Source organism: Camelus ferus, chromosome 11 (assembly GCF_009834535.1).
Source record: "Camelus ferus isolate YT-003-E chromosome 11, BCGSAC_Cfer_1.0, whole genome shotgun sequence".
Lineage (NCBI taxonomy): Eukaryota > Metazoa > Chordata > Mammalia > Artiodactyla > Camelidae > Camelus > Camelus ferus.
The window spans coordinates 27,965,219-27,980,042 of NC_045706.1; the positions used below are offsets into that span (position 1 = coordinate 27,965,219).

The window sequence follows — 14,824 nt, forward strand, 5'->3', positions numbered from 1 at the left end:
TGTCTATTTTAATATCCTTCTAGTGGGTGTGTACCAGTATCTCATTGTGTCTTGAAGTTGCATTTCCCTAATGATGAATGATATCAAGCGTACTTATTAGCCATTTGTGTGTCTTCTTCGATGAAATGTCTATTCAAATATTTTGCCCTATTTTTAATTAATTAATTTTTCTGGTGTTTTATTTTCTTATTGATATCTTTTTGATAACAGCTTCATTGAGATATAATTCACATACCATAAAAGTCACCCTTTTAAAGCATACAATTCAGTGTTTTACAACCATCACCATTAACTAGTTCCAGAACATTTCCACCACCCCAAAAAGAAAACCTGTACCCATTAGGCAGTCATTCCTCACGCCCTACTTCCTCTGGAAATCAACTTTCTGTCTCTATGGATTTGCTGATGCTGGACATTTTACGTAAATGGACATAAATGGAATTATATAGTATGTGGCCTTTTGTGTCTGACTTCTTTCGTTGAACATAATGTTTTAAAGTTTCATCCATGTTGTAGCATGTGTCAGTACTTCATTACTTTTTAAGGCTCAGTACATCATACAGTATTAACTACAAATAAATGTTAGGAATTGTTACCTAGATTCTTATTTAATTTAACCTTGCAAGGTTTGTTCTTTTGGGGAGACAGCAATTTTTATTTATTTAAATGTATAGTCCATCTATATCCATACATTTATAAAATAAAAGCCAAATATACAGCAAGACTGCTGGAAAAGAAAATATTAAAACCACATAGCAGAATAGAGAAAAGAATGAACCCCAAATCAAGGCTAAGAGGTTTCTAAAACTGTGCATTCACGGGGCCTAGATTAAGAAGGAGGGGCCACAGATTATCCAGGCCAGCAAACTGATCACCAGGTACAGCTGGCTCCTCCTTCCCTGCTTAGAGCATCTCCTAAATTAGATGTTTTTATTATGTCCATTTTACAGAGTTGAAAACAGAGTCAAAGCACAGAGAAGTTTCCCAGCCCCCTTGTCAGCATTTTTGGGACTAGCTGCTGGCCACCCTAATTTTGTGAGAGGAATATGAAGAAAGGCTAGGAATTACAGGCCTGGATATCGCAGCTGAGTTGCTCACCAAGCTCACCCAGCTCACCCAGGCCAGGGAAGCCTTCAGGAATTGAATCCAAACTCCTTGCTTTGCAAACGGAACCATGAGGCCCGGAGCGGGGGACTGCTGTTCTCAGCATCCAGATACTGGAGGAATTGGCACTCCAACTCCAGTCGTCCACCTCCCAGTGCAGTGCCTCCTCTGAAGCTGGTCAGAACCAGACAGGCTGTGCGCCCTGGACAGCTCACTAGACCTAGGGACAGAGGCCTGCAACAGGTAAGAATGACTGTAGACAAATGTCCTCAAGTCTGCATTTCCAAGTGGGTAGGTGGGCGGGGCTTATGTTTTCCCGAATGAGATCATATAGTTTTTCTGAGGCTGAAAACAGCACTGTCTCCAAAGAGGTCTGGTATCTGCCCACAGGAGTCTAAAGCTGGAAAGAGAAGGCCTCAGTGCACTTGCTTATTGGAGTCTACAGATGTTGGACTCACCTGTCCCTTCCCGCGTGCATGAAACCAGAAGCAAAGCTCCTCAGGGAAGAAAATCCAGAATGGCCTAAGTGAAGGGAGCTGCCTGCCCTCTCTAGGACAAACTCAGTAAGACTCTGTGAAACAGATGGCCGGGCCTGCAGGCCAGTGGCAGTAACTCAACCCAGCCTTGGCTTGTCAGAAGGAAGGATTTGGGCTACACGCGATCAGAGCGATCAGACCATGGAGCCCTTTCTCAAGCAGGGAGGCCCCTGTTCACCGTTAGTCAAAACTGGCCTCTGGCCTTTATGCTTAGTTCTTCGGGGTTTGCCTCCTCTGGGCCCTGGCAACTGTGGGCAGGTGGCTCTTTTTAAGATGCAAATCAGGGGGGTAGGATGGTATGTATGGCTCAGTGGTAGAGCTCCTGCCTGGTGTGCAGGAAGTCCTGGGTTCAGTCCCCAGTGCCTTCAATAAAGGGGAAAAAAATAAAATGCAAAAATGAAAATAAAATAAAATAAAATAACCCAGTGTTTACCAGTGCAGCTTGCCCTGCCCCCCTCTTCTTCACGTACACCCTTTCTTGCCTTCCTTGGACACTATTTCAGCCATTCCAAGCCTTTTCAGGTTGCTTAGGTTGTGCTACTCTCTCCACTTCTCTTTTTCCCCATCTGTATTAGTGTTATGCCAGATGCTGTAACAAATCTCAAAATTTCAGCATGTAACACAAAAAGTTATTTTAAAATTCTCATCAGAATCTATACTGGTGATCTTAGATGTTATGTGGTGGGGGGTGAGGGTTGCCATCTTCCGCATGTGGCTTCCAAAATTGCCCTGGGCTTTGACATCCACACAGTAGGAAAGAGCATCGGATGATCATATGAGGAGGTTTTTATGCATCAGCATGCATTGTTTCTGCTCAAGTTTCCGTGGCTAGAAGTCAGCCACTGGCCACACTTAACTGCAAGGGAGTCTGGGAAACATATCCTAGCTGTGTTCCCAGGGAAGATGGAGTATGTTTTCCTGAACACTTTGCCACACCATCTTTGAGGTGTCAGCCTGGGTCATTTTCACAGAAAGTATTTCCTAACTCGTTATGATGATATTTATTTATTTATTTCATGGAGGTACTGGGGATTGAACCCAGGATCTCCTGTATGCTAAGCATGTGCTCTACCACTGAGCCATACCCCCCACCCCAACTCGTGATTCGGTTGAATTACTCCTTCTTGGTTGAATCACCACACTTGGTACTCAATCCTTTTATAATCCATGTTTAAGGTAGGGTGTGATAATTGTTAATTTACACATTTTCCTGTGTTAGACTGTGTATTAGTTTCCTATTGCTGTTTAACAAATTACCACAAATGTAGTGGCATAAAACAACACCCTTATTATCTTACAGTTCTGGTGGTCAGAAGCCTGAAGTGGGTTTTAATTATTCATTAAGTTTTGGGAAATGTATACACTCATGAAACCACCACCATAAGTAATACATGGTATGTGTGTTGACTGTTTTGTTGTTTTGGTGTATAGTTCTCAGTTTTAAGACTTATGTACAGATGTGTGTAACCATCACCACAATAGGACACTGAACAGTTCTGTTGCCCCAAATTCCCCTGTGCTCCCATTTGTATTCACAGTCCCCTCAACATCACTTTAACCTTGGTGACCATTGATCTGTTGTCTGAACCTACAGCTTTGTCCAAGGCAAATTCTAATCATCATTACCTAGGTAGGAATTTTATTGAAAATAATCTCTTTCCCATTATGCATTGTACTGTATCCACTTCCCCAACCTACACCCTTAGCACAAAGGAGAGACGCAGGTGACCAGAAGAAACCTTTGGGATGGGAAGGATTACTGAAGATCTTCATCACTGTGGTCCCCTGGCTGCTTCTGGACAAACCTTTGCTTCCAAACTGAGGGAAACAATGACCCAGTTCACCTTGGTCAGAAAATCATGCAATGGGAGTAAGGGAATCAGGTGATCTGACATTTTCAATGTGACCTCAAAGTTGAAAAAGATTGGCGACCTGCACTAGAAGCAGGATGAGGATGCAATAACTTCCCATCAGCAAATAGATGGCAGTTACAATTATAGAGAAAGAACTAGATCAAATACCAGATACAGCATAGAATTTTTCTAATTGAGGTGAAATTCACATAACAAAATTAGCCATTTTAAAGTATACAATTCAGTGACATTTAGTACACCCACAGCACTGTGCAACACCACCACTATTAGGTTCCAAAACATTTTCAATGCTCCAAGAGGAAACCTCGTACCCTACAGCAGTCACCCCCTCTACTCCCATCATTCTCACTCCCAGACCAGCAACCACCAATCTGCTTTCTGCCTCTATGGATTTACCTATTCTGGATGTTTCCTATAAATGGAATCACAATACATGACCTCTTGTTTCTGGCTTCTTTCACTTAGCATGTTTCTGAGCCATAATGTTGTAGCACATAGCACTTCACTTCTTTTTATGGTTGAGTAATATTCCACTGCATGGTTATACTGCAATTTATCTATTCATCCATTAACAAACCACAGTGTAGAATTTTCCTTTTTTAGACTTAAATGTTCCTAAGACTATTATTTCTCCTTCTCAGAACTTAACTCCAATATCACCCCCAGGGTCATGTGATAAGTCTGCCCCTACATGTTCTTATGTAATACAACAGTTTTGTAAAGAAGAGATCACCCGCCTCATCTCCATTTTACAGATTCAGGATCTGAGGCATAGAAGAATGAAATGGCTGGATACAGGTGGGATTCCAAGCCTACAGTCCATCTCTCTTCACCCTGGCTGGTGTCTCTGAGTACAGGTTACTGATAACAAAATCCATGTGGAAAGTAAACTCCTTGGGAAGGATTTCTATGCAGTCTAAACGAATGCAGAAAACCCTTGAATTCTATGTCCTCTCATGGATGATTCTGAATACCCTCCATGTCTCTTTCCAGGCAGACAGCCAGCGTGCCAGGCACACAACTCTCATCGCTTCCCTTTCTGATACCCTCTCATTACTTTTAATTGCATCTGAGCCTCTCTAGCATCTTGTATTTTGATTCCTAATCCAGGGCATTTCTCTGCCTCCCACTGGTCCAGCACAGCACTTTCCTCTTTCAGAGCTCTCCAGAGAAGTGCCCCTATAAAATGGAGTTGGTCTTCTGTAATGAATTCATCTCTATAATGAATAGTATAATATCCAAGTCCTGGTATATTTACATAGCAATCTCCACACAAAAGCAACATTACAAAGGGAAGATTTTTAAAAGAATGCCATCTCAAAGCTCCATTTCCTATAGTACTAAGAGCACTATGGGAATTACCCTGACAAGAAGACAAAAACGACTTGCAGGGATGCTGGCTTAGAGACAATAGCTACACCAGCCCCATTAATGTTTAAAGTCAATGGAGCATAAAACTGCTTTTCTCTACTTACAGGCAGGCATCATCTTACAGAGAAGAGGAAAAAAAAAATTACCATTTAACTCTGCTGAAATCCATAAGCCCTCCCCTAATTTTCATTCCCCTTGAAATTCTCCAGTAAGTACCATCAGAATGAAAATGAGAATCACTCTCTCTAAGGGGAATGGCTTCCAATCTTCATCAGTAAAGTGTACGAAGAGCCCTCCAAAGAGACTGAGGAAGAAGGCTGCACGTTGGGAAAGGATCTGTCACCAAAACCTGCAGAACGAGTTGTGGGGTCACACCTTGGGATGTAGGAGCCTCTGGGCTGACTTCAAGAAGGCGGTTAAGAATCCCAGGTCAGGGTAGACACGAGGCAGAATTCAGGGACCAGGCAAGTTCAAAGAAGTAACGCCTTCAGGGTACGTTTTACTTAGTGGGCTGCAAAGGGGAAACTTTATCATTAATATATTAGCTGTTTCCCTGAGGGACTTGCTGGAACTGAGCCAGGCCTCTGTTAGTAAACCCTTGGACCTAATCCCACATTACATTTGTGTAATGCCTAACAAAGCCTGTTCCCATTATCTCATTTGATCCTGAAAACAATCCTCAGAGGGAGGCAGGGCAGGGATTATTTTTTCCATTTCACAAGTGAAAACACTTGTAAACTGATTTGCCAGGAGCCACACACCAAGATGTGACAGGAATGAGACTTGACTCTCTTTAGGTCTATGCACAACCTGTTCAGGGTTCTTGTGACTTCACACAACAGGCTGATCAAAATATTCCCAGCCCCACCCAGTCCTTCCAACCTGGGCTTAACCAGCAGCTGGGAGATGATCAAGAGGGAGCTTCTGTTTATAGTGCCCACACACCACTGTCCTAATAAAGAAATACAGCCCTGCCTGACAAGCTCTCTAGGGAAAAAAAAAATTGTCATCTCCCTACACCAATGACCAAAATTAATTCAGACGGACTTGGGAAAAAAAATGGACACATCAGGGAAAAAACCTAAGGAAAATAGAATTGAATGTTTAATAACTATCTGGAGGCAAGAAGACTCTAAATTTAACCTTGTGTTAGAAATTTCAAAGGAAAGGATTTTTATAGATTTGACTACATTAAATTTTAAGTTTTAGTGGAAAAAAATGGCTGCACAGGGCCAACAAAAAATTTGAAGAAATATTCACAGTGGAATATGAAAGAAATGAGTTAACTTCTGGTATATAGAGGAGTCATGCAAATGCATAAGAAAAACTCAGTAGGAAAAACTTACTAAAGAACTATTCACAAAAAAAGGAAGCAGAGTTGTTGGTTAACAAAATTTAGAAAACTGCACTACCTAAATATACCTAACTAAAATCAAAGAAATAGACACTGAAAGGAGTTACTCATTTCACCTATGAAATCAACAACAAAAAGCAAAGAAAACAAAAAACTATAATACTAAAGTACTGCTGAAGGCGCAATGAATAATGTAGGCTCACACATTAATGATGGGAGAGTAAATTTACCCAGTTGTTGGAAATCAATTTGGTACATTTATCGCAAACCTTACAATATCCGTATCTATTCCTGGGAATATGTTCTTAGGAAAGAATCAACATGGAAAAAGTTTTACGCACAAAAATGTTAGTCACACACTTATTCACAACGGTGAAATTAGGTAAATAGCAAACGTTATTAAAGAAATTGTTTAATAATTGATGGTACAGTCACTTGATGGAAACTTATGTAATCATTATATGTTCTAAAGTTCATGCAATAACACGAACACCGTTTATGGCGTAATGCTAAGTGGAAAAGTGTATAACGTTACATTGTACGTGTGGCTGTTGTACTAGATGGCTGGAAAAGAAAAAAATTTTTATATTTGGACCATGTTTGAGGCCAATGATTAGATTTTTTCCATCGCACTGTGTTTCTACTTCTTTTATTCTTTTTTAATGAAAAAAGTCAATTCTTCTTTAGCCATGCGGTGGCGCGTACTTCTCTCGCGCTAGGCGCGAGGTGGCGGGGTGGGGGGTGGGGGTACTTGAGAACTTGGGCGGAGGGGGAAGGCCAGAGACCCTTTCCTAGGTCGGTTGATTCCCCTCTCTTTTGCAAGGTCCCCCTTCCCCACCCCCAATTCCCCCAGCCCCACCCCTCGGAAGCGGTCCGCCGCGGGGTCCAGCCCTCCCCCACCAGGCCCAGGTGACTGCGGGTGCGCAGAGGAGGAGCAAGGCCGGCGCAAGCGGTGCTTACACGTGGGGAGGGAGGAAGCGTCGGAGGAGGAGGAGGGGTTGGGTGTGTGGGTGGGTGTGTCCGCGAGTGGGAGAAACCAATCCAGGCCAAATCGGAGTCTCCATTTTTTTGTGCTGCTCCTCAGGCCAGGGGAGTAAGAAGCTCTCCCAGCGCCCGGGATCCCCTCATAGACAGACATCGAGCGCAGACACAAGAAGGCTCCGACCACGGTCCTGCGCTGCCCGTGGCGGCCCGCGCCGCCCCTCCTCCTCGCGCGTCCCCCCGCCCAGGAGCGGTGGTAGGGCCCGGCGGCGGCGTCATCCATTGTTTACAAATCAACCCGAGCCGGTAGGATTCCGGCTCCCGCGGCTGCAGGCGCGCGGCTGGGTTTCCAGGGGGGCTGCGGCTTCCTCGTCCGCCAGGACCCGGCTTCAGCCTCATCCGCGCTCGGCTCCGCCGCGGCCCACCAAGTCCCGGAGACAGCCGAGTCGCCAGCGAAGCCCGCGGAGCTCCGGTTGCCCGCGCGGAGGGCCATGCCGTGCCGGAGGGAGGAGGAAGAGGAAGCCGGCGAGGAAGCGGAGGAAGAGGAGGAGGAGGAGGAGGAGGACAGCTTCCTCCTGCTGGAACAGTCGGTGACGCTGGGCAGCTCGGGCGAGGTGGACCGGCTGGTGGCCCAGATCGGCGAGACGCTTCAGCTGGACGCGGCTCAGGACCGCCCAGCCTCCCCGTGCGCGCCCCCGGGGCCATCGCTGCAGACCTCGCGGCCCCCGGCGGCAGTGCGGGAGGACAGGGCCCGGGCTCCGGCGCTGCCGCTGCTTCTGCCGCCCGAAGCCGGGGGCCCGGCCTCCCCGGGAGCCTTGCGCTGCACTCTCGGGGACCGCGGCCGCGTGCGGAGCCGGGCTGCGCCCTATTTTGTGGCCGAGCTCGCCGCAGGCCCCAGCGCGCTGCCGGGTCCGTGCCGGCGAGGATGGCTGCGGGGCGCTGTCGCCTCCCGCCGCCTGCAACAGCGCCGATGGCCTCCAGCCGGGGCGCGCGCCAGCGACGACGACCCGCACCGGCTCCTGCAGCAGCTGGTGCTCTCGGGGAACCTCATCAAGGAAGCCGTGCGGAGGCTCCAGCGAGCCGTCGCCGCGGTTGCAGCCACAGGCCCCGCGGGCGCCCCTGGGCCCGGCGCCAGGCTCAGGGGACCGGACCCGGTTGCCCTGCAGCCCTCCGGCGGCTTGCACTGACCCGGGGCCCCTCGAGGAGGAAGAGGAGGCTGCTGCACAGACCCAACAGCGTCCTACCTTCACCAACCCTGAGTTGAAGCCGCCGTCGCCTTTCTGGGAGCGACCGCCTAGGCTGCGGGGAGGCGCGTGGGGAGAGACCTCAAGCCGAGAAGTTACCGGTCCCGGCGAGACTGTCTGAGAAAACTTTTGCTTGGAAAAATTCACGGGCCAGGATGCGTCCGTGCCGCGTGAGAACTTCCCCGGCCACCTCGCGGCCAGGGACCTGGGATAAACTGGGAGAACCATGGCAGCTACTTGCATCAACTTGTACCTGACTTAACCCTTGGGGGTGTCGTGTGCTGGGATTATTTAAAAACAAGGCTTCAAGGGGCGAGAATCGCGAGGGCTTTATAACAATACTTGAAAACTCATAACACGAAACATTTTATTTTCCGGTGGAGGAACTTAGTGAAAATGGTGCTACAATTGCTGTGCAAAGAAATTCCGGAGGGAAAAAGAATGTAAAAGCTTGGTAGTGGGTGGGTTGGCATCGACCTCTTTCTCCCACCTGGTTGGTGACTGGTGGAGGTGGGAGATGTGAATGCCAGTTGTGGGGGGCGGAGGAAGGTGGAAGATTTTGAAGGTGGGTCGAATTGGATGTGGACTTTTAAATGACTTGACCTTGCCACCTGTGATTCAAGGTCACAATGTGCTATAGGTAGAAGGCTGTGGGGTTCCTGGGAGAACTAACTCATCCCTGTGTCTTTTCTTTCATTTGCTCCAAGAAGAGCCCTGTCTGTGATTTGCTACCTCTTGGAGTCTCCCGAGGAGACACAGGTGGAGAGGGACGTGTGGGGACGTTACTTGTTTTTTTCTGTGCTTTCCTTTTATCCAGAACTACTCCTCCCCTGAGGCCACTCTTGGCCGTGCCTTGAGCTTTCTCAGAAATAGTCATAAACAATCTCGAGTCTCTCTCCTGTCCTCCCAGCTGGCCTTTCTTATTCCACCCTTTCTGGTGTCTGCACGGGATGGATGAGGCCCTGGATGTTTTTCTGCTCTGTTCTGGCCCTCTCTGAAGCCGTGAGCCTCCGTGGGTCGTGCTCACCCTTCGCAGTTTCCTCCTGCCACCAGCCCTTCTTTGTGAGTGACAAACCATTTTTTTAAAATGTGACTCTCCAGGAGGAGAAACCGCTGGCTTTACCCATGTGAAACTTGATGGCGCTTTAAGTAAGGTGCCACCCCCAAACTTTAAGGTAGCTAAACTAATTTTTTTTTTGAAGATTCAATGGCTTGTTCATCCTCCAGATGTAGCTATTGACGTACACTTCGCACCGGAGTGTCTGAAATTGTGGTGGTCCTGATTTATAGGATTTCTTAATTAAAATATCTGCTGAATAAATTTGGTTTTTGTTTCGGAGTATGGTTTGGCTGTCTGGTGGAAGGTGGGGGAAAGAAAAGCACATAGGGGACACATTAAATAATGAAAGAATAAGAGGGGAGAGTATAGCTCAAGTGATAGAGTGTGTGGTTAGCATGCACGAGGTCCTGGGTTCAATCCCCAGTACATCTTCTAAAAACAAATAAACCTAATTACGTCCCCCTCGCAAAAAGGGAAAAAAACCATAATGAAAGAATAATGAAGAGCGTATCTGGGGGGACCTGGGCTCAGCACAGAACACCGGTAGAGCTGCAGTACATGAGTGCTGGGCTGATGTTCCACAAGATCAGAAAATGAAGTCTAGGTTTTTAAACCTTGCTCTATGGGCTTTTACTCTCTGTGTGGAATAAAAACATGTTCCAGAAATATTTTATATGCTGGAGGGCAGAGGCCAAGCAATTGGCTGTGTCTGGAAGCAGGTGGAGGGAGGTGAGTTTTCATCTGAATTTTTTGTGTTTGAAGGATGAGGAGGGTATAGGCAGAGGCCACCTATTTTCTCCTTTGCGATTGACCCTGTCTTGACAGTGGGATTTGTAACTATGTATTTGGTAGTTGTAAGATGGTGTGGTGTGAGCAGGCAAGGGTTCAGTTAATTGAAGTGGCCCTCCTGGTTCTGCCCTCAGTCCCATCTTCCCCAGGCATGGGGCCCCTTCCCACAAGGAAGCCTTTCTTGGTACAGCCCAGCTCTGCTATCTAGCCCTGAGGGGACCTGTCCTGCCAGCTCCTTCCTTGGGGCTGCAAAGGAAGGCTAGTGCTCAGTGACTCAGTTTGACTCGGCCCCGCTGCTCACCAGCTGTGTCACACCAGGCAAGCCACTGCTCTGTGCTTTTTCCTCCTCTCATTTATAAAACCGTAATACTTAATAGGATAGTTGGGAGGGTAAAATGAGTACCTGAGGTGTCTGGGGCACTTAATTGCTCAAAACATAATAGCTGCTAATTCTTGGCATCACCACTGCCCCTTTCTCCTTCAGAGGGCCCCTGTCTGTTTCTTCAGGGGGCCCAGGTGCCCTCACTGACACTGTAGCCACTCCTCTTCCACTGTGAGCATAGGTGGTTGCTGCCTCTTTTGCTCCTGTACCCTAAAAGTCCCTTTTCCTGGCTTCCTTCCAGAAGGCCACCTCCACACACCCTCCAAATGGACTGTCTCTGCTGTCATCTTTCGGGGGGTGGCATTTACTGAGCACACATGTGCCAGGTACTGTTCTGGTGCTTTAAATCATTATTTCATTTTGTGATGTCTTTATTGGTAATGAGGTAGACACTATTTTCTCCATTCTATAGATGAGGACCCCGAGGCCCAGGAGATCAAGTGATTTGCCTGAAGTCACCACATTTTAAGTTGAGGAGCTGGGATTTGAACCCAGGCAGTCTGGCTCTAGGTTCTCCTCCTTTAAAGTCCTTAAGAGCATCCCACAAACCTTGACTCAGTAAATTCCTCAACACAATAGCATCACTATTCTCAAACGTTCCTTGTATGCCAACCATGATGTTTGGGGCACTGGGGATCTAGAGTGAGGCAGGGTTTCAGACATCCTGGAAGATCCCAAAAGCAAGTTTGACGCCAAGACCTTCCCATAAGGTAACAGGAATTGCATAAAAGAGGTACAGATAACCGATGCTAGGTGGCTGCTTTTTTAGAACCTTGGGTTTTCTGTAAGATGAGGGCATAGGGCCAAGACGGTGAGGTCTCACCCACTGCAGCTGTCTTGTGGGTCTGTAACATGGCCAGGATGGTGCTCAGGAATGAAGTTAGAATGACTTCTAGGTGACTGCAGACCTATAGGACCTGAGAAGCAAGGTAGAGAGAGGGAAAGGGACTGAGCCCTGTTAGCCTAGGAACTCTGGTAGGCACCTTTTAAAAGAAGTTCCTTCACTCTTTACAATGGGGACAGGTAGGAATTATTTATGGTAGAACAGGATCTGAACTCATGGTTCTTAAATTGAACCTCTTTTCTGTCTGAGCCTACTCACACATTTTCTTCATGAACCTCAGCCCCAGCTGCTGATCAGCTATTTGCAAAGGTCAGAGAGAGCCTAGTCCTGGTCCTGGGTCTGGGGAAGTGTCTCTGTACCAAGGAGGCAATGATCTTTTCCAAGGTGATGCAGTTTGGGATAGCCCATTCCTAGTACGTGACTCAGCAGTGATTGTGGCTGGGATATTCCTAGTCCCTTTGAGTGAATGCGAGCAGAACTGAGGACGTGCACATGGACAGAGCTGAGACAACTCCATCTTCTGAAGGGGCTGAGGCTTAGGTTTCCCTGGTAACATTCTGCAAGTCTTGAGTCCAGAAGGACAAGAGCGATAGGGAAGTTGCAAGAAGCAGCTGGTTGTGTGAGTGTGTGTGGTGGGGGTGGGGGTCGATTAGGAGTTTCATGTGGGAAGTTACAGGGCCTGGTGCCTCATAAAAAATTAGGAGTTGGAAGAGAGATCAGGGCTGAAGATAAAGGTTTGGCAGTTAGAGCTAAGAGGGGTGGATGGAGCCTGGGAGATGCTGCCAGTTGGGAAAGAGTAACACTAGCCAGTGAATATAGTGCTTAGCATGAGCCAGGCTCTGTTCCAAGCACTTTACAAAGACCAAGAGTAGAACCATGAGAAGCCAAGGGAGGCTGAAGGGTGAACTGTAAGAGATGGTGGGTATGTGTGTGTACACCATTTCCTCCCATGTTGAATTTATTAAAGTCCTTAAGAGCATCTCACAAAACTTGACCCAGTAAATACCTCAACACAATAGCATCTCCATTCTCAAACTTTCCTCGTGTGCCAACACAAACGCAGAGCTATACCTGTATGATCTCTCTATACCCTCTGTGGTCAGGTCCAGGGTATATGGAATCAGACCTTGCTCAGTGACCTTCCCTACCTTTCTTTAATCCTGAAGTTATTCAACTTCTCTTTATCAGCACCATTAAGTAGTATGTTTTGAACATCCACACTGTGAGTTCTTGCCCTGCTTAACCCAGCTGAAGAGAAGTGCTATTTATGGTGCATTTGGAGAAAGGTGATTATGACTCCAGTGCCTGGGGAAGATTTTCAGGAAAATCTAGGAAACCAAATCTAATTTAGACAGGAAAAAAGAAACGGGCAAAAGGCAGGGCAAAGGTAACAAGATGATAACCAGCTTGTGATTCTTTTTAACCCACCCAAATCAATAAGTCAAACAAACTGCATGAACAGCCTAGCAATTGGGGGTGGTGAATTTTACCTCTTACGAGGCAGTTAATTGATAAGGGGGAGCAGTTAATAAGCTCTTTGGTATCAGATTGAGTTTTCATTCTATTATAGTGTCAGGTACAGAGAAGAAGGATTCCTTCATACAAAAACAACAGAAACATACCCAGCCATCCCAGGCATGAAGGGTTTACAAGGTTGTTTCAACAGCCAACCATCAGCTCCCCGGCCTCGCTGGGGTACGACAGTTTGTGACTGGAGAAAGGTGATTATGCTGTCATGGGGGACATCCACCCCGACAGTCCCCCTGAGCCCTGCCCTTCAAACCTGCCCCGAGTACCCCATCCCTTCCCACCTTTTCAAGGAACCTCGTCCTTTATAGCATTTTCCCTTCTATTCATCCCTTTGCACATCCTCTAGCCACGTTTTCCCTTTTTAGTTGCTGTTCATCTTTTCCCATCCTCTCCGAACCTCCAGGCACCACAATTCATCATCTGTACCCCAAGCACTCTCTTAGCCTCTGCAAGTCTGTTGAAATTCTCCGTTTATTTGCTCTACAAATATTTACTAAATGCCAATACCCAGGCGTTGTTACTAAATGCAGCTGTTTCAGGCAGTGGCCTAAGCATTTTTACTAACATTTGCCAATGAATCCTTACAACCTGATGAGGCAGGGACTTTATTATTATCAGACTTAGCGGATAAGGACAGCGAGGTGAGAGAAGTGAAGACCTGCCCAAGGTCACAGGAAGGAGCTTTAAAGGAAAGAGCCAGGATTGGGACCCAGGCAGTCTGGCTCCAGAGCCCGCATTTTAACAGCTACCTGGTACTGTACTGAGGACTACAGGTTTTCTTTTCGAAATGTGTCCCTTCTTGTCTTCTCTCTTCCCGCCCAGGCCCTTATCACCTGGTGTCTGGATGCTGTAACAGCCATCCAACCGATCTGGCTGACCATAAATTCTCCCCCTCAACCTCAGTCCATCCCCTGCACTGTGTCACCTGATAATCTGCCTAAAACGTCCTCTTCAACTTGTCACTCCTCTGCCATCAAAGAATAAATAATCTCTTTGGGAAAAGAAGACATTCACATATGAGCCCCTGAGATAACCCTATAATGACAGTAAATAAAATGAAGAATGAGAACAAAATGAAGATCACCTCATGTGAAGAAACTGCACGGTTTTCTGTGGACAAATTCTAGATGGGAGAGAACAGGGCAGGCACACAGAACTTCAGCTGAGCACTGAAATTTGAATGAGAAGGGGATGGGTTTCTGATAAAAATGGGGGAGTTAAGAGCCTTGGCCTCAGGGTGTCCTCACCACAAACCCTCCCCTTGTAATATTTCCTGCTGCCCCGACTCTACCAGTCCCAGTCCTGAGCTGTTTTCAAGGTTTGGCTTGAAGGGGACCTCCACCCCTTTCGGATTAAACCTCTTCGAGACTGATTATTTCCTTCCTCTGCACTTCCCGTAGCCGTTGCCTATACAACAGGGGTGCATGTTCAAGAAAAGATTTATCTGCAGAGCAAACAGTTTAATTCCTTTTAAGAAACAGATTGAAGAAGTCAGTAAGAGGCAGGATTTTCCACAAATGACTTAAAGTAGTGGCCTTAATGGAGCAGCTTCCAGGAATGTTTTGTTTCATTAGAGCATTTATTTGCTATTTTGCTTCTCATTCATGATCTAATTTAACCTTCATCCAATTTTTCAAGGTAGGCACTATTCTTATCCCCATTTTGCAGATGAGTTAATTCAGATTATTGAGGTTAAGGACCTGGTCCCAAATCATACAGCTAGCAATGCAGGGCTGCCTGCAGAGCCCACTCACG

General features: G+C 46.8%; 1 protein-coding gene and 1 non-coding gene across 2 annotated transcripts; both read left to right on the plus strand.

The window, feature by feature from the left end:
* Window positions 1–1,936: 1,936 nt before the first annotated feature.
* On the plus strand, window positions 1,937–2,008 carry TRNAT-GGU. Its single transcript has one exon. It is a non-coding gene; the product is annotated as a tRNA-Thr (tRNA).
* Window positions 2,009–7,340: 5,332 nt separating this feature from the next.
* FRAT2 (FRAT regulator of WNT signaling pathway 2) lies at window positions 7,341–8,555 on the plus strand. The gene has a single exon (XM_032491172.1). The coding sequence runs from the start codon at window positions 7,712–7,714 to the stop codon at window positions 8,405–8,407; it is 696 nt and encodes a 231-aa protein (XP_032347063.1). The 5' UTR covers window positions 7,341–7,711; the 3' UTR covers window positions 8,408–8,555.
* Window positions 8,556–14,824: the final 6,269 nt, after the last annotated feature.

Bases quoted from the DNA above. Each gene is read 5' to 3' on its own strand.
- FRAT2 (XM_032491172.1), top strand. From the start codon at position 7,712: ATGCCGTGCCGGAGGGAGGAGGAAGAGGAAGCCGGCGAGGAAGCGGAG.